Source organism: Oncorhynchus tshawytscha, linkage group LG10 (genome assembly GCF_018296145.1).
Source record: "Oncorhynchus tshawytscha isolate Ot180627B linkage group LG10, Otsh_v2.0, whole genome shotgun sequence".
Taxonomy (NCBI): domain Eukaryota; kingdom Metazoa; phylum Chordata; class Actinopteri; order Salmoniformes; family Salmonidae; genus Oncorhynchus; species Oncorhynchus tshawytscha.
Genome location: NC_056438.1, coordinates 10,699,242 through 10,718,328, shown reverse-complemented (window position 1 = coordinate 10,718,328; position 19,087 = coordinate 10,699,242). Strand labels below are relative to the sequence as shown.

General features: G+C 46.3%; 1 protein-coding gene and 2 long non-coding RNA genes across 5 annotated transcripts in view; 2 read left to right on the top strand and 1 right to left on the bottom strand.

The window, feature by feature from the left end:
* The first annotated feature begins 641 nt into the window (after nucleotides 1-641).
* Nucleotides 642-3,662, top strand: LOC121847408. Its single transcript, XR_006084259.1, has 2 exons — nucleotides 642-1,555; nucleotides 1,587-3,662. It is a non-coding gene; the product is annotated as an uncharacterized LOC121847408 (long non-coding RNA).
* A 2,119-nt stretch (nucleotides 3,663-5,781) lies between these two features.
* On the top strand, nucleotides 5,782-6,600 carry LOC121847409. The gene is made up of 2 exons (XR_006084260.1): nucleotides 5,782-6,052; nucleotides 6,113-6,600. It is a non-coding gene; the product is annotated as an uncharacterized LOC121847409 (long non-coding RNA).
* Nucleotides 6,601-7,220: 620 nt separating this feature from the next.
* Nucleotides 7,221-19,087, bottom strand: part of LOC112238401 (phosphatidylinositol-binding clathrin assembly protein) — a 13,415-nt gene continuing 1,548 nt past the window's right edge. The window contains exons 2-7 of one of the 3 annotated variants that reach the window (XM_042328101.1): nucleotides 15,872-15,902; nucleotides 14,328-14,490; nucleotides 12,258-12,281; nucleotides 7,980-8,036; nucleotides 7,685-7,798; nucleotides 7,221-7,467 (exon numbers count right to left, since the gene is read on the bottom strand). In XM_042328101.1, coding sequence (XP_042184035.1) covers nucleotides 7,453-7,467; nucleotides 7,685-7,798; nucleotides 7,980-8,036; nucleotides 12,258-12,281; nucleotides 14,328-14,490; nucleotides 15,872-15,902 — 404 coding nt within the window. In that variant the 3' untranslated portion in view covers nucleotides 7,221-7,452. The remainder of the gene's footprint in view (nucleotides 7,468-7,684; nucleotides 7,799-7,979; nucleotides 8,037-12,257; nucleotides 12,282-14,327; nucleotides 14,491-15,871; nucleotides 15,903-19,087) is intronic. The other 2 variants (XM_042328103.1, XM_042328102.1) reach the window with 2 other exon arrangements.

Sequence of the window (19,087 nt, the reverse complement as noted above, 5' to 3'; positions counted from 1 at the left end):
GATTAAGTCTATAGTCCTAGTTTAAAATTATAAACACAACATTGGCCATGCTGTCAAAGAAGCATGATTTCTGGCGCACTCAAAACAACTCGGGAACCGCAAAATCGGACTTCAAAGAGTTCAAGAGCACTGCGAACCCAGGAAAACGAGCTATGACTGGGAAAATACTTTTTCAACTTTCATCCAACTCGGAATTGTAAATACGGAAGTCGGGCCTCTTTCTAGAGCTACGACCTGAAGATCACTGACTTCATGCCCCTCTCACTTACTCCTCGCTCCCGCTCTTCAGCTGTCAGTCGTTATCTAGCAGTGGATTGGCATTACCCTCTCCTGGCTTGCCCTGGCTGTGTGCGTCCTGCCCTGGCTGTGTGCGTCCTGGTAGTTTGGACTAAGGACTGTCACTAATAAATGTTGGCTTATTACTGGCTTTTTGGGACAGACATAAAACTGGACACGCTAAGGCCTACTGTAGGTCCACCTCTTGCCCTTCACTAACGACAAACTATTTTCAACAGCATACCGGCTTGACCTTTGAATTCTGTGTTGTTTTGAAACAGAACAAAAATCACAAAACAGTAAAAGGAATGGAAAATGACTTTATTTCTTCTTCTTAAAAAAAAAAAAAGTAAAATAAAAGCCCATAATTGAATTATATTCTGAAACATTTGTTTAGTATTATTTCCATGCTTAATAAAATCATTATATTTCTGCATAAATAAATAAACATTTACAAAGAGGGGGAAGAACGAGAAGAATCAGAGACGAAGGTGTCATTCTCTGAATCATTGACGACCAATCAATCGATCAACAACTGATCAAATGGACAATTCATTGATGGCCTGTAGACATGCAGCCAATCGTCTTCCTTCCTTCTCCATACATGAAATCCCCCATTGGGTATTATATCATATTATATTTATATACCGCATAATGTAATTATCTCTCAGGTTCAGAAAAATTTAACAAAATAACATAGCAGATGTGTGTGTGTGTGTGTGTTTGTGGATGCAGCCCAAATGACAATCTCTTCCCTACTGTACGTAGTTCACTAAGTAATGCACTCTGTAGGGGACAGGCTGTCATTTAGGATGTATATTATGTGTGTGTTTGTATGTACATAGTAAATCACCAGGCAGCAGTCAGAAGAGTAGTTATCCCAAAAAAAATTACATTTAGAAAAAAATTCATGTGCACAGGAAAATCTTTGAACGAACACACCGACTGGAAATGAGGGAAGTTATGTTGTTTGTTTTGTTTTTAACAAATAAAACAAATACATTTCAGGGATTTATCCAAATGTATCCAATCATAACCCCAAAAGCCTCCCCCATTCCTTTGTGCGTTTCAGATTGACTGACACGTATCGGTCTCGTATGAAAAGGATCACACACAGAGGCTGCTCACTTACAGATAGTATCAAAAAGACCCATTTCAATAGGAGTCAAAGTAACATGGCATCTTTGGAAAAGTGGATCAGGCTACACCCTTCAGACCAATGCATTTTGAGAAGACAGGAATCAAGGAAAGACAATTGAGATTGGATAGGTCTGTTTAGGTTAGGGGTACCGGTTCTTGTAGCAGGTTAGGTTAGGGGTACCGGTTCTTGTAGCAGGTTAGGTTAGGGGTACCGGTTCTTGTAGCAGGTTAGGTTAGGGGTACCAGTTCTTGTAGCAGGTTAGGTTAAGAGTGCCTTTTCAACACGGACACTTGAGCGAGTTGACAGGGTAGATCAGATCATGCTTTTAACTAGCCTGGAATCCAAGCTAATATGCTTACAGTCTTGTTTCACCAGTCTAGCTTTTAAGGTGTAGCGAGGACAACAAGACATCATGACCATGTATTCATTGAGGAGAGAAGACTCTCCACGCTGTCACTCTCTCTGCCCTTCCACCACTTTGAAACCAGCTCAAATTTACACAAAACACCTCCATTTACAGGCAGGACTTATTTTATTAATTGTTTTTCTGCATGGAATCCCAAAAATAATAAGTAAAGACAAACTGGAGAACACAAGATGTGATCAATTCAGGAGAAAGGAGAGAAAAAAATGTTTTGGGAGATTTCACTTTTTTTTTTATTTTTATGGCAAACAAAAAGTTGTATTCCAAATGGCACCAGTTTCCCTATATAGTGCACTACTTTTGACCAGAGCCCTGTTCCCTATATAGTGCACTACTTTAGACCAGAGCCCTATGGCTTAGGGTTGGTCCTAGAACTGCTACCCAGAGCTCCATGCCCACCAGATTCAGGGACTGTATGAATCCGGGGAGTCCAGAGAAGGGCATCTGTTTTGGGCCACAAAGATTGAGGATAGCCCTTAACTTCCAAACCACCACTCAACAACCCCCCTTACATAGGTGCTGCTATAGCAAGGCTATCCTTTAGACAAAGACACATTTCAGAAAGACTACAGGCCTCATCTTTCATAAGGATTATATATCACCCTTAGCCAGCCGATTGGCTATCGATGCATATATATTCCAATCCAAGACAGTTTTAAAGTTTCCAGGATTGATGGACACTGTGGAGTGGGGACATGCCCACTCACAGCAGAAGCAGTGAAGGCCAATGACAGAGCCCAGAGAAACAGGAAGTTAGATGGGGATTCTAAAGCCGTATCTAAAGGAGAACGAAGAAGAGACAGCACCTTGGGGGTAATTCTAGAGCTGGGTCTACCTGACAGTATACAAGGAGGGGGATATTTTATAACTATAATCTACCCGGCACTGGATGAGACCAGAGGAAGAATCTAGAGCTGTACGTACTAGACAGGCATTGGAGAGACCAGAGGAAGAATCTAGAGCTGTACATACTAGACAGGCATTGAGAGACCAGAGGAAGAATCTAGAGCTGTACATACTAGACAGGCATTGGAGAGACCAGAGGAAGAGAGTAACAGAGTTTCATAAAAGGTGTTATGTTAATATACATCATTATCATTTAGGTTTATGACATCTAAGCAGGTGTCTGGAGAGGTTGGACTTGCGAGCAAAGCTGAGAAAGCAGTACATACTAGACAGGCATTGGAGACCAGAGGAAGAATCTAGAGCTGTACATACTAGACAGGCATTGGAGACCAGAGGAAGAATCTAGAGCTGTATGTACATCAGGTAGCATAGTCATCATAGACTTCAGCGCCAAGATATTAGCCTGGTCCCAGGTCTGTTTGTGCTTTTGCCTACTCTACTGTCAGCATTTAGCATGACAATTACATAAGAAGTTGGCAAGAGAGCACAGACCTGCTACCAAGATCCAGGAAACAGACCTGCTACCAAGATCCAGGAAACAGACCTGCTACCAAGATCCAGGAAACAGACCTGCTACCAAGATCCAGGAAACAGACCTGCTACCAAGATCCAGGAAACAGACCTGCTACCAAGATCCAGGAAACAGACCTGCTACCAAGATCCAGGAAACAGAGCGAAAACAGCCCTGGGTGAGCAACACATGAGCAGGAAAACACACCAATGCGTTTTATACAAGGGAATTACGACAGTGGAAATTGTGGCCATTTGTCCAAAAGATGTTAACCCCACACCTATTTCACCTGAGCCCCAATAGTTACACTGACATCCTTTCATAAAGCAATCTGGGAACTAGAGTGTTATCAAACCAGTAGTGGCTTGTCCATTTTACACTCCATGTGTCCCAAAAAGTATTTAACAATAAAGTAACCCTTGGCAATAAGGTTCAGAATGTGAACCAGTAACAACCTGGACACAGACTGTTCAGAACACCGTGAAACACCGTGAAACACCGTGAAACACCATTATGGGAGTTGTCTTACACTCAACAAGACATCATCCCTTGACACCAGAAGTTACTTGGACATCCTTTCATATGACATCTTGAAATTTGGGAGGAAAATTGACAGAGCATTGCTTTAGAACAATACATAACGAGTAATGACATTATGATTAAAAAAATATATAAAAATAAAAATTGACATTATTACCACCAGAATTATCCCAGAAAAATCTAACATTGTTCAGTATGTGTTTCTGCATGTGTATGTGTGTGTAACGTGCTACATGCATGTGTGTACATCTGTATGTACACGTTATTGCATGCCTGTGTGTGTGTGTGTGTGTGTGTGTGTGTGTGTGTGTGTGTGTAAGCATGAATCCGTCAAAATTCGAGGGCACAGCAGGATGAGGAAACTGTTTTTACAAGATACAGACGCAGTAGAGAGGAGGGGATAGAAACATTTTACATCAGGAATGTTCCCAAATGGCAACCTATTCTCTAAATACTGTAGGCCCCTACTTTTAACCAGGGCCCTTAGGGCAGTAGTGCACTTTTAACCAGGGCCCTTAGGGCAGTAGTGCACTTGATAGGGAACAGGGTGCCATTTCAGATGCGCTCAACAGTTCTCTAGCTCTCTCCATGGACAGACAACAATACATAAGAAGCAGCCGAGAGTTGGGAGGATGGTGAGGGTAGAGGGGTGTCCTTAATGTTTTCTATGCAGTCTGATTGATGGTAGGATGATGGTGAGGGTAGAGGGGTGTCCTTAATGTTTTCTATCCAGTCTGATTGATGGTAGGATGATGGTGAGGGTAGAGGGGTGTCCTTAATGTTTTCTATCCAGTCTGATGGTAGAATGATGGTGAGGGTAGAGGGGTGTCCTTAATGTTTTCTATCCAGTCTGATGGTAGGATGATGGTGAGGGTAGAGGGGTGTCCTTAATGTTTTCTATCCAGTCTGATTGATGGTAGGATGATGGTGAGGGTAGAGGGGTGTCCTTAATGTTTTCTATCCAGTCTGATTGATGGTAGGAGGATGGTGAGGGTAGAGGGGTGTCCTTAATGTTTTCTATCCAGTCTGATGGTAGAATGATGGTGAGGGTAGAGGGGTGTCCTTAATGTTTTCTATCCAGTCTGATGGTAGGATGATGGTGAGGGTAGAGGGGTGTCCTTAATGTTTTCTATCCAGTCTGATGGTAGGATGATGGTGAGGGTAGAGGGGTGTCCTTAATGTTTTCTATCCAGTCTGATGGTAGAATGATGGTGAGGGTAGAGGGGTGTCCTTAATGTTTTCTATCCGGTCTGATTGATGGTAGGATGATGGTGAGGGTAGAGGAGTGTCCTTAATGTTTTCTATCCAGTCTGATTGATGGTAGGATGATGGTGAGGGTAGAGGGGTGTCCTTAATGTTTTCTATCCAGTCTGATTGATGGTAGGATGATGGTGAGGGTAGAGGGGTGTCCTTAATGTTTTCTATGCAGTCTGATTGATGGTAGGATGATGGTGAGGGTAGAGGGGTGTCCTTAATGTTTTCTATCCAGTCTGATTGATGGTAGGAGGATGGTGAGGGTAGAGGGGTGTCCTTAATGTTTTCTATCCAGTCTGATGGTAGAATGATGGTGAGGGTAGAGGGGTGTCCTTAATGTTTTCTATCCAGTCTGATGGTAGGATGATGGTGAGGGTAGAGGGGTGTCCTTAATGTTTTCTATCCAGTCTGATGGTAGAATGATGGTGAGGGTAGAGGGGTGTCCTTAATGTTTTCTATCCAGTCTGATGGTAGAATGATGGTGAGGGTAGAGGGGTGTCCTTAATGTTTTCTATCCAGTCTGATTGATGGTAGGATGATGGTGAGGGTAGAGGGGTGTCCTTAATGTTTTCTATCCAGTCTGATTGATGGTAGGATGATGGTGAGGGTAGAGGGGTGTCCTTAATGTTTTCTATGCAGTCTGATTGATGGTAGGATGATGGTGAGGGTAGAGGGGTGTCCTTAATGTTTTCCCAGTCTGATGATGGTATGATTTTGTCTATCCAGTCTGATTGATGGTAGGAGGATGGTGAGGGTAGAGGGGTGTCCTTAATGTTTTCTATCCAGTCTGATTGATGGTAGGATGATGGTGAGGGTAGAGGGGTGTCCTTAATGTTTTCTATACAGTCTGATTGATGGTAGGATGATGGTGAGGGTAGAGGGGTGTCCTTAATGTTTTCTATACAGTCTGATTGATGGTAGGATGATGGTGAGGGTAGAGGGGTGTCCTTAATGTTTTCTATCCAGTCTGATTGATGGTAGGATGATGGTGAGGGTAGAGGTGTGTCCTTAATGTTTTCTATCCAGTCTGATTGATGGTAGGAGGATGGTGAGGGTAGAGGGGTGTCCTTAATGTTTTCTATCCAGTCTGATGGTAGAATGATGGTGAGGGTAGAGGGGTGTCCTTAATGTTTTCTATGCAGTCTGATTGATGGTAGGATGATGGTGAGGGTAGAGGGGTGTCCTTAATGTTTTCTATGCAGTCTGATTGATGGTAGGATGATGGTGAGGGTAGAGGGGTGTCCTTAATGTTTTCTATCCAGTCTGATTGATGGTAGGATGATGGTGAGGGTAGAGGGGTGTCCTTAATGTTTTCTATCCAGTCTGATTGATGGTAGGATGATGGTGAGGGTAGAGGGGTGTCCTTAATGTTTTCTATACAGTCTGATTACACCTGGTGATGACTTCTCCATGTCTGAAACACCTCCCCTGGGTAACATACAGACCGTAAGTGCTTTTTCTGAACTAGCAAATAGTCAAGGACGGCTAGCGAGCAGGGACAAACATTTCCACCCTGTTGATGAGTAACGGTGAGAAAGTTGGAAAACATCTTTAATTTGGTGACCTTTTAGTCTAAGAAAGCAGGTAGAGACCAGCTCACAAAGTAATGCTTTATAAACAGTGTGCACACACACACACTCAAGAGATAGAAAACCAGAACACAAGTTCCTACTGGTTTGTAACCATCTCACGAACCAGAGAGGATGGCTCCAACTGTAACCTACCCATCTATTTGTAGACAAATCAGTCCGTTCTGCCCATGGCTAGATTCACACCTCTGTCCGTTTATGTGTGTGTGCCAAAGTGCTCAATATCAGCTCAGTAACATACCTACAACATTGAAGAGTCCCAGTCATTTTAACAGGGTGTAATCCATCTATCTACACCAAAGGTAACAGAAGACAAACTAAACCAACACAGAAAAGTCAATGTGAACCTATGAACCTATGACCTTTCACACCGTCTACTCCAAAAGACCTATCCATTTATAGGGGTTCCGTATTATTTATTTGTTTGGGGGGTTTGTTTGAGGGTGTGGGGGGGCTGTTTGAGGGGGGGGGGCTGCTGTTTGAGGGGGGGCTGGGGGGTGGGGGCTGTTTGAGGGGGGGGGCTGCTTGTTTGAGGGGGGCTGTTTGTTTGAGGGTGGGGGCTGTTTGTTTGAGGGGGGCTGTTTCAGACAGAGAGGTAAGCCTTTATGATATCATAAACACTCTTCCTTGCTCTAGCCTCCATCTCCCGGGTTCATCAGCCTCTTCTTCCCTCTTCCTCTCCTCTTGTATTTGGTGTTGGTTGGTTTTTCTTCTGTCTGCCCCTCAGTCTTTCATTCATTCGTTTCTCTTTTCTTCGTTTGTCCGCTGTGTGTGTTTTATGCCATCATTCACTCTGCTCCCCCAGATGAAATTACATGAACTGCATCTGAGACGGAGAGAAAGAAGAGAGAAAGAGGAAGGAAAGCCAGTCAGTGAGGGGAAAACGGCAGAAAGAGACACTAAACTGCAGAGGAAAATGAGTTTGTGAGTTCGGATGTACAATTGTAGGGTCATAAAGGACTTTGGACTAAGGGTGTAGGTCAGGTAGGGTAACTTGAGTTCAGGGGATGGGGCATAACAGTGTTGTAGGGTCTGGGGGTCACCTGGGCTCCAGGCATGGGGGAGAAGGGGTTTGTGGGTCTGAGTACAGGCTGGTTGTACATCATGGGCTGGGGGGCCATCACCTGTACACCCCCCATCTGACCCATCTGAGGGACCTGGGGAAGAAAAAAACATATCGAGCTTTTCTTTTTGTTTTGTATGGGTCAAGACAGTGAGAGACAGGAAAGTTGGGGGACATGTTTAGCATCAGAAGGATGTGGGCCTTGCTAGGCCACAACCATTCTTCTAGCAAAATACATACCAGGTATTAATATGGTATGTGTGAACAGCACTCACCATTCCATACATAGGCACTTGCGGTGTGGTCATGGGGAAAGGCATAGGAGCTGGAGCCTGTATGGGAGGAGAGAGAGACCTGGTTAACAGAGCTGAGGGACAATTAAAGACCGGTCTAAACAGGTAAAACTGATGGGATGACCTCCACGGACACCACATTCATCAACACAGGTAAACAGTTTAAATAAACTACATGTAAATACACTTCAAATAAACTACAGATAAACAGTTAAACTACATGTAAATACAAGTAAAATAAACTACAGATAAACAGTTCAAATAAACTACATGTAAATACAGTTAAAATAAAAGGCAAAATAACCTAAAATAAATAACTACAGGTAAACTAAACTACAGGAAACAACATGTAAACCCCTAAAATAAATAACTACAGGTTAACTACAAGTAAATACAGGTCAAATAAACTATAAATAGATGCAGGTAAACAAACTACAGGTATAATGATTTACAGATAAACTATAGGTAAAATAAATAATTACAGATAAACTATAAATAAATAAATATAGATACAACAAACTACAGGTAAAAGATTTACAGATTACCTGAAGTTATTTATTTTACCTATAGTTTAACTATAAATAAATATTAGGTACAACAAACTACAGGTAAACAAAACTACAGATAAATACAGGCACAATAAACTACAGGTAAAGAAGTCATATAAACTACGGGTAAAGAGGTCATATAAACTACGGGTAAAGAGGTCATATAAACTACGGGTAAAGAGGTCATATAAACTACAGGTAAAGAGGTCATATAAACTACAGGTAAAGAGGTCATATAAACTACAGGTAAAGAGGTCAGATAAACTACAGGTAAAGAGGTCATATAAACTACAGGTAAAGATGTCATATAAACTACAGGTAAAGATGTCATATAAACTACAGGTAAAGAGGTCATATAAACTACAGGTAAAGAGGTCATATAAACTACAGGTAAAGAGGTCAGATAAACTACAGGTAAAGAGGTCAGATAAACTACAGGTAAAGAGGTCAGATAAACTACAGGTAAAGAGGTCAGATAAACTACAGGTAAAAGATTTACAGATCACCTGAAGTTATTTATTTTACCTATAGTTTAACTATAAATAAATATTAGGTACAACAAACTACAGGTAAACAAAACTACAGATAAATACAGGCACAATAAACTATGGGTAAAGAGGTCATATAAACTACGGGTAAAGAGGTCATATAAACTACGGGTAAAGAGGTCATATAAACTACAGGTAAAGAGGTCATATAAACTACAGGTAAAGAGGTCATATAAACTACAGGTAAAGATGTCATATAAACTACAGGTAAAGAGGTCAGATAAACTACAGGTAAAGAGGTCAGATAAACTACAGGTAAAGAGGTCAGATAAACTACAGGTAAAGAGGTCAGATAAACTACAGGTAAAGAGGTCAGATAAACTACAGGTAAAGAGGTCAGATAAACTACAGGTAAAGAGGTCAGATAAACTACAGGTAAAGAGGTCAGATAAACTACAGGTAAAGAGGTCAGATAAACTACAGGTAAAGAGGTCAGATAAACTACAGGTAAAGAGGTCAGATAAACTACAGGTAAAGAGGTCAGATAAACTACAGGTAAAGAGGTCAGATAAACTACAGGTAAAGAGGTCAGATAAACTACAGGTAAAGAGGTCAGATAAACTACAGGTAAAGAGGTCAGATAAACTACAGGTAAAGAGGTCAGATAAACTACAGGTAAAGAGGTCAGATAAACTACAGGTAAAGAGGTCAGATAAACTACAGGTAAAGAGGTCAGATAAACTACAGGTAAAGAGGTCATATAAACTACGGGTAAAGAGGTCATATAAACTACGGGTAAAGAGGTCATATAAACTACGGGTAAAGAGGTCATATAAACTACGGGTAAAGAGGTCATATAAACTACGGGTAAAGAGGTCAGATAAACTACGGGTAAACATAGGTAAAAATCCCCCCAATCACAGGTACATACAGGTAAAAATGTGTGTGCCCCTTTGCTGCTATAACAACCTCCACTCTTCTGGGAAGGCTTTCCACTAGATGTTGGAACATTGTTGCTATAACAACCTCCCCTCTTCTGGGAAGGCTTTCTACTAGATGTTGGAACGTTGTTGCTGGGGACTTGCTTCCATTCAGCCACAAGAGCATCAGTGAGGTCGTGCACTGATGTTAGGCGATTTGGCCTGGCTCGCAGTCAGCATTCCAATTCATCACAAAGGTGTTCAATAGGGTTGAGGTCAGGGCTCTGTGAAGGCCAGTCAAGTTCTTTCACACCGATTGACAAACCATTTCTGTATGGCCCTCGCTTGATGCACAGGGGCATTGTCATGCTGAAACAGGAAAGGGTATTCCCCAAACTGTTGCCACAAAGTTGGAAGTACAGAATTGTCTAAAATGTCATTGTATGCTGTAGCATTAAGATCTCTCTTCACTGGAACTAAGGGGCCCGAACCATGAAAAACAGCCCCAGACCATTATTCCTCCTCCACCAAAGTTTACAGTTGGCACTATGCATTGGGGCGGTTAGAGTTCTCCTGGCATCCGGCAAATTCAGATTAGTCCGTCGGACTGCCAGATGGTGAAGAGCGATTCATCACACTGCTCCAGAGTCCAATGGAGGCGAGCTTCACACCACCTCAGCCGGCGCTTGGCATTGTGCATGGTGATCTTAGGCTTGTGTGCGGCTGCTCGGCCACGGAAACCCATTTCATGAAGTCCCCAACAAACAGTTATTGTGCTGACGTTGCTTCCAGAGGCAGTTTGGAACTCGGTAGTGAGTGTTGCAACCGAGGACAGACAATTTATTTGCGCTGTGTGCTTCAGCACTCAGTGGTCCTGCTCTGTGAGCTTGTGTGGCCTACCACGTCGTGGCTGAGCAGTTGTTGCTCCTAGACGTTTCCACTTCACAATAACAGCACTTACAGTTGACTATGGCAGCTCTAGAAGGGCAGAAATCTGACAAACTGACTTGTTGGAAAGGTGGCATCCTATGACGATGCCACGTTGAAAGTCATGGAGCTCTTCAGTAAGGTCAGTCTACTGCCAATGTTTGTCTATGGAGATTTCATGGCTGTGTGCTCAATTATTTTACACCTGTCAGCAACAGGTGTGGCTGAAATAGCCAAATCCACTAATTTGAAGGGGTGTCCACATACATTTGTATATATAAATCAAATCAAAGTTTGTCACGTGCCCCGAATACAACTTACAGTGAAATGCTTTCTTACAGGCTCAAACCAATAGTGCAAAAAAGGTATTAGGTGAACAATTGGTAGGTAAAGAAATAAAACAACAGTAAAAGAGACAGGCCAAATACAGTAGCGAGGCTACATACAGTAGCGAGGCTACATACAGTAGCACATACAGTAGCGAGGCTACATACAGTAACGAGGCTACATACAGTAACGAGGCTACAACAGTAACGAGGCTACATACAGTAGCGAGGCTACAACAGTAACGAGGCTACATACAGACACTGGTTAGTCAGGCTGATTGAGGTAGTATGTACATGAATGTATAGTTAAAGTGACTATGCATATATGATAAACAGAGAGTAGCAGCAGCGTAAAAGAGTGTTGGGTGGGGGGCAAACAATGCAAATAGTCTGTATCTAATAGACAGTATAGTGTATCTTGAAAAACAAACAAGTAGGGGAGGAATGAGGGAGAGACTGAGGGACGAGAGAGAGAGAGACTGAGGAACGAGGGAGGGAGAGACTGAGGAACGAGGGAGGGAGAGACTGAGGAACGAGGGAGGGAGAGACTGAGGAACGAGGGAGGGAGAGACTGAGGAACGAGGGAGGGAGAGACTGAGGAACGAGGGAGGGAGAGACTGAGGAACGAGGGAGGGAGAGACTGAGGAACGAGGGAGGGAGAGACTGAGGAACGAGGGAGAGAGAGACTGAGGAACGAGGGAGAGAGAGACTTGAAGAATGAGGGAGAGATCACACTGAGCTGATACTGACCAGAAGTGTACACTTGAGGATTTAAAACAAGATATAGGGTGGAAACTTCCTCCAATCTAATGCTTTTAAATTCATGAGGAGAGAGTGTGTACACTTCTGGGTGAAGGGTAGAGAATGGGAACAAAGACCAGAATTCTCTCTGATAGGCCCCTGGTGAAAAGTGATGCACCACTACAAAGACCAGAATTCTCTCTGATAGGCCCCTGGTGAAAAGTGATGCACCACTACAAAGACCAGAATTCTCTCTGATAGGCCCCTGGTGAAAAGTGATGCACCATTTGGGTCCCACCCTACTACTTACATAACCAGCATAGAACATCCCATTCTGCATGGCAAAGACAAACACAGAGAGAGAGAGATGGGGAAGGGAAAACAGAGGAATGGAGAAAAGAAAGAGAGAGAGAGAGAGAGAGAGAGAGAGAGAGAGAGAAAAAGAGAGAGATGGGGAAGGGAAAACAGAGGAATGGAGAGAGGGAGAAGATGGATGAGGGAGAAGATGGATGAGGGAGAAGATGGATGAGGTGAAGAAGTCAAGAGAGCAAAAACAGGACGACAAGGAAAAAATTGAGACAAGGACACACAGACAGAGACAAGGACAGACAGACAGAGACAAGGACACACAGACAGAGACAAGGACACACAGACAGAGACAAGGACACACAGACAGAGACAAGGACACACAGAGAGACAAGGACACACAGACAGAGGACACACAGACAGAGACACACAGACAGAGACACACAGACAGAGACACAGGACAGAGACACACAGACAGAGAGAGAGAGAGACAGGGAGAGAGAGAGACAGGGAGAGAGAGAGACAGGGAGAGAGAGAGACAGGGAGAGAGAGAGACAGGGAGAGAGAGAGACAGGGAGAGAGAGAGACAGGGAGAGAGAGACAGGGAGAGAGAGACAGGGAGAGAGAGACAGGGAGAGAGAGACAGGGAGAGAGAGACAGGGAGAGAGAAAGAAAGGAAGCAAGGGGTTAGTGACAGATTTCCATTGGCAAGCTCAGCACTCAGTCTTGGCAAGCACTAGGGTTTCCGTTAGGAAAATGCAGTAAGGAACAGCAAAATCACCAGCCTATGTCAATCCAATATGTCACGTAATAGAAACGTTTCAGTCTACAAAAAAACATAGCCCACTCTGTTTCTTACAGAGTCTAGTTTAGGAAACAGAACTGTATTGAGATCAAAGGTTTTATTGAGGCGAAAATGATCAGAATGTCGGCCAAAATCCACCTCGCTACATCTTCTCCCACTGCCGGCCACTGAGCTTCCTCTCATTACCATATTTGGTAGTGAGTGGAAACTCCAACCAGATGCTTCACACTTATACACCCGGTGAAATATATCTGTCTCATTGCTCGTTCTCTGTTATAAGCCCAGCAACGTGCACAAGGCAGTAGGCTATGTGCCAGAATTCATTTCACAAAGCAATTAGCGGGAAAACACAAATTGTCAAAAGTGCACATGCATTTTCATGTGACAAGAGATGAAAATATTCATTACAAATTTTGAAAGACGAGAGATCTAAAGATGTAACAACTAGCATGGGTTGCTAACAACTAGCATGGGTTGCTAACAACTAGCATGGGTTGCTAACAACTAGCATGGGTTGCTAATATGACTAGAAGTGTGCGTTTGGCTACTGGACAATAAAAGAAAGTACTCAGCTTAGATTTGACTTTGAAGCAAGGTAAGACATGCCTCATTAACATGAAGTAAAATGTTTGGATTCCAACAATTAAGTGTACGTTTTTAAAATGCATCGTGCCTCCAGCTCATTGCAACGTGGTGTGTGTACGATGCGCTGAAGCCTGCCTACCATTGCCTTGGAAACACACTTCAATTATCAGTCCAAAAATCTATTATTTAAAAAAAGAAGCTGTTTTTAAAATCGTGGCTATCAAAACTGTTTTTAAACACACGATTGCATTTATTGTTGAAATGAAAGCATGTTTCAGTCCAGCAGTAATGAACGAGGTGTTTGAGGAGCTGTAGCAGCCAGCAGCTGTCACGCTGTCTGACAGATTTGCGTTCATCGGCTCTGTGTCTGTACGCTGAGTGTGTGTGATGAACATAACGACTCACGAAAATACCCAGAAGGCAATTTAATTCCACAAAATGTATGCAAATGCCCCTATAGCATAACCGGTCAAATATATATATACTGGTATTTCCATCTCTGAGGGGGGGGGGCAAAAGCAGGCTATTACCGGCTAACGGAAATCCTAGCACACACGCTCAAAGCACAGCAATCACAGCAATCACAGTCTTGGCTAGAGTCCATCTACTGCAGCTGGACGGGCTGTTATCGACAAAATAACATCACCTGCTTCTCCGGTGAGAGACAGAGACACAACCACTCACCAGGTGTTGTACAGGCATGGGTGCGGGGGCCATGGGAACAGGGTTCCAGGCCGTGGTGCTGGTCATGGTCTTACTCTGCCAGTTGTGTCCCCCAGTTAGTCTCTTCTCTCCAGACTGGCTCCACTGCATGTCTGGCCTGAACACCGGGGCACACAGAGACAAAATACACCGTGCAAAAACACCACACTCGTTAATCAACAGTCACTATATCATATTTGTGACAATCCAACGCCAACGGTTATACACAGATATAAAGGCATGTCTTATAAGGTCGTTAATATATTGCAGCTAAAGCTCTTCACTAGGTCTCACTGTGTCGTCGCAGACGGGCAAGCTGCTTTAGTTTCTGTTTCGTTTCCAACGTATTTGAGTAGCACAGAAGCTCTGGAGATGGGTGGGTCCTAACACAGGTCAGTGGGATGGCAGTCCGTCTAGGGAAAACACTGCAGTGGTCTGTCCCAAAACTACATTTACATGCTACGTAGCAAACTATCCAGAATGTTGATTAACGCCATGTTTCTACCATGTGATGGTTTTGTAATTAAAAACACTCAGATGTCAGACTATTTTAGTGACTTTTCTTTGTGTACCTTCTATCCCTTTTTCTCCCCAATTTCATGAAATCCAATTGGTAGTTACAGTCTTGTGACCAGGAGTCTTAGTTTACAGTCTTGTCCCTTACGGACTCGGGAGAGGTGAAGGTCGAGAGCCATGCTTCCTCCTAAAGACGACCCTGCCAAGCCGCTCTGTTCGCTTAACCTGGAAGCCAGTTGCACCAATGTGTTGGTGGAAACACCGTACATCTGGCGACCGAAATCAGCTTGCAGGCGACCGGCCCGCCACAAGGAGTCGCTAGAGTGTGATGGGACAAGGGCATCCTGGCTGGTCAAACCCTCCCCTAACCCGGACGACGCTGGGCCAAACCGTCCCCTAACCCGGACGACGCTGGGCCAAACCCTCTCCTAACCCGGACGACGCTGGGCCAAACCCTCTCCTAACCCGGACGACGCTGGGCCAAACCCTCTCCTAACCCGGACGACGCTGGGCCAAACCCTCTCTAACCCGGACGACGCTGGGCCAAACCCTCTCCTAACCCGGACGACGCTGGGCCAAACCCTCTCCTAACCCGGACGACGCTGGGCCAAACCCTCTCCTAACCCGGACGACGCTGGGCCAAACCCTCTCCTAACCCGGACGATGCTGGGCCAAACCCTCTCCTAACCCGGACGATGCTGGGCCAATTGTCCGCCGCCTCATGGGTCTCCCGGTCACGGCCGGCTGTGACACAGCCTGGGATCGAACCCGGGCTGTAGTGAAGGCTCAATGACCACGATGCAGCGCCTTAGACCACTGCGCCACTCAGGAGGCCAAGACTATCATTTATTTTAGTAGTGTGTTTTCTGTCGAGAAGCAGTCTACTGTGTGTCATCAGCACTGCCTGCCTGGGACTGGAGTACAGTAGGATGGCAGACCGCCATAGCCCTCTATTGTCTAGGGAAAACGCTGCAGTAGTCTGGCTCTACATCACATCCACACACACTTACTTCTTGGCTGGGGCTCCTCCGAACTGCAGATCTGAGAGGAGAGAGAGAGGGAGAGAGATGGGTGAGGTGTATTTAAATCTCCAGAGAGAGAGAGAATCTAAGCCAGCCAGACAGACAGAAAGCCAGCCAGCCCTGGGGAGTAGTGAAGGCTCCTAAATACTGTTTACAGTAAGAGTAGCGGCTTATGATCAGTGGCTCCATACTGGGTTCGTTCTCTCTCTGTCTGCCCAAACTTCTGATAGCTACTAGGGCCAACCCCTACCATTAGGTAATCCAATGGACCAAGAGGGAAAGAAGAGGGGGAGAAGACAGAGGAGGAGAAGAAGAGAAGAAGAGAGAGAGGTAGTAGAGAGAGGGGTAGTAGAGGAGAGAGGGGTAGTAGAGGAGGAGGGGGTAGTAGAGGAGAGAGGGGTAGTAGTGGAGAGAGGGGGGAGTGGAGAGAGGGGGAGTGGAGAGAGGGAGTGGAGAGAGGGGAGGAGGGAGTGGAGAGAGAGAGAGAGGAGAAGAGAGAGGAGGAAAGAGGGAGAGGGAAGAGAGGAGGAGGAGGAGAGAGAGGGAGAGAGGAGAAGAAGAGAGAGGGGTAGTAGAGGAGAGAGGGTAGTAGAGGAGAGAGGGGTAGTAGAGGAGAGAGGGGTAGTAGAGGAGAGAGGGGTAGTAGAGGAGAGAGGGGTAGTGGAGAGAGGGGTAGTGGAGAGAGGGGGAGTGGAGGAGAGGGAGGAGAGGGAGAGAGGAGAAGAAGAGAGAGGAGGAGAGGAGAGGGAGAGAGGAGAAGAAGAGAGAGGAGGAGAGGAGAGGGAGAGAGGAGGAGAGGAGAAGAAGAGAGAGGGCTAGTAGAGGAGAGAGGGCTAGTAGAGGAGAGAGGGCTAGTAGAGGAGAGAGGGGTAGTAGAGGGTAGAGAGGGGGGAGGAGAGAGGGGTAGTAGAGGAGAGAGGGGTAGTAGAGAGAGAGGGGGGTAGTGGAGAGAGGGGTAGTGGAGAGAGAGGGGTAGGGAGAGGAGAGAGGGGAGTAGAGAGAGAGAGGGGTAGTGGAGAGAGGGAGTGGAGAGAGAGGAGGGAGTGGAGAGAGACGGAGGGGAGAGAGACGGAGTGGAGAGAGACGGAGGGAGAGAGACGGAGTGAGAGAGACGGAGACGGAGTGGAGAGAGACGGAGGGAGAGAGACGGAGGGAGAGAGACGGAGGGAGAGAGACGGAGTGGAGAGAGACGGAGTGGAGAGAGACGGAGGGAGAGAGAGAGAGAGGAGTGGAGAGAGACGGAGTGAGAGAGAGACGGAGGAGAGAGAGAGAGAGGAGGAGAGAGAGGGAGAGGAGAGAGAGACGAAGAGAGGAGAGAGGAGAGAGGGAGTGAGAGAGAGAGGAGGAGAGGGGGTAGAGAGGGGGTAGTGGAGAGAGGGTAGAAGAGGGGGAGAGGAGAGGAGGAGAGAGGAGAGAAGGAGAGGAGGAGAAGAAGAGAGAGGAGGAGGAGGAGAGGGAGGGAGAGGAGAAGAAAGAGAGAGGGGCAGAGAGGAGTAGAGGAGAGAGGGGTAGTAGAGGAGGGGTAGAGGGGAGAGGGGTAGTAGAGGAGAGGGGGTAGTGGAGAGAGGCGTAGTAGAGGGAGAGAGGGGTAGTGGAGAGAGGGGTGGAGGAGAGAGGGGGGGTGGAGAGAGGGGAGTGGAGAGAGAGGAGAGGGAGAGAGGAGGGAAGAGAGGAGAGGAGGGAGAGAGACGGAGAAGAAGAGAGACGGAGGGAGAGAGAGGAGGAGAGGGGAGAGAGGAGAAGAGAGGAGAGAGAGACGGAGAGTAGAGGAGAGAGGGGGAGTAGAGGAGAGAGACGGGGAGAGAGTAGAGAGAGAGGGAAGAAGGGAGTAGAGGAGAGGGGGAGTAGAGGAGAGGAGGGGGAGAGGGAGTAGAAGAGAGAGGGGTAGTAGAGAGGGGTAGAGGGAGAGAGGGGTAGTAGAGGAGAGAGGAGAGAGGGGTAGAGAGGGGTAGTGGAGAGAGGGGTAGAGGAGAGAGGGGAGTAGAGGAGAGAGGGGAGAGGAGAAGGAGAGAGGGGTAGTGGAGAGAGGGGGAGGAGAGAGACGGAGTAGAGAGGAGTGGAGAGAGAGAGTGGAGGAGAGGGAGAGAGACGGAGTGAGAGAGACGGAGTGGAGGAGAGACGGAGTGGAGAGAGACGGAGGAGAGAGAGACGGAGAGAGACGGAGTGGAGAGAGACGGAGTGGAGAGAGACGGAGTGGAGAGAGACGGAGTGGAGAGAGACGGAGTGGAGAGAGACGGAGTGGAGAGAGGGGGTGGAGGAGAGGAGGAGAGGAGAGGGAGAGAGGAGAAGAAGAGAGAGGAGGAGAGGAGAGGGAGAGAGGAGAAGAAGAGAGAGGGGTAGTAGAGGAGAGAGGGGTAGTAGAGGAGAGAGGGGTAGTAGAGGAGAGAGGGGTAGTGGAGGAGAGAGGGGGTAGTGGAGAGAGGGGTAGTGGAGGAGGGAGTGGAGAGAGAGGGGAGGAGGAGAGAGAGGGAGAGAGGGAGAGAGAGAGGAGAGGAGAGACGAGAGGGAGAGAGACGGAGTAGAGGAGAGAGACGAGAGAGAGAGAGAGAGACGGAGTAGAGGGAGAGAGACGGAGGGGTAGAGGAGAGAGAGTAGGAGAGAGGGGAGAGACGGAGAGAGGAGAGAGAGGAGGGGTAGGAGAGAGACGGAGTGGAGAGAGAGAGAGACGGAGTGGAGAGAGAGAGACGGAGAGGAGGAGAGAGACGGAGTAGAGGAGAGAGACGGAGTGGAGGAGAGAGACGGAGTGGAGGAGAGAGACGGAGTAGAGGAGAGAGACGGAGTGGAGAGAGAGACGGAGTGAGGAGAGAGACGGAGAGAGGAGAGAGACGGAGTGGAGAGAGACGGAGAGGAGAGAGACGGAGGGAGAGAGACGGAGAGAGAGACGGAGAGAGGAGAGAGACGGAGAGGAGAGACGGAGAGGAGAGAGACGGAGAGGAGAGAGACGGAGAGGAGAGAGACGGAGAGAGAGACGGAGAGGAGAGAGACGGAGAGGAGAGAGACGAGAGGAGAGAGACGGAGAGGAGAGAGAACGGAGAGGAGAGAGAACAGAGACACGTAGAGAACAGAGACGGAGAGAGAGAGAGAGGAGAGAGAACAGAGACGTAGAGAACAGAGACACGTAGAGAACAGAGACGTAGAGGAGAGAGACGTAGAGGAGAGAGAGACGTAGAGGAGAGAGAGACGTAGAGGACAGAGAGACGTAGA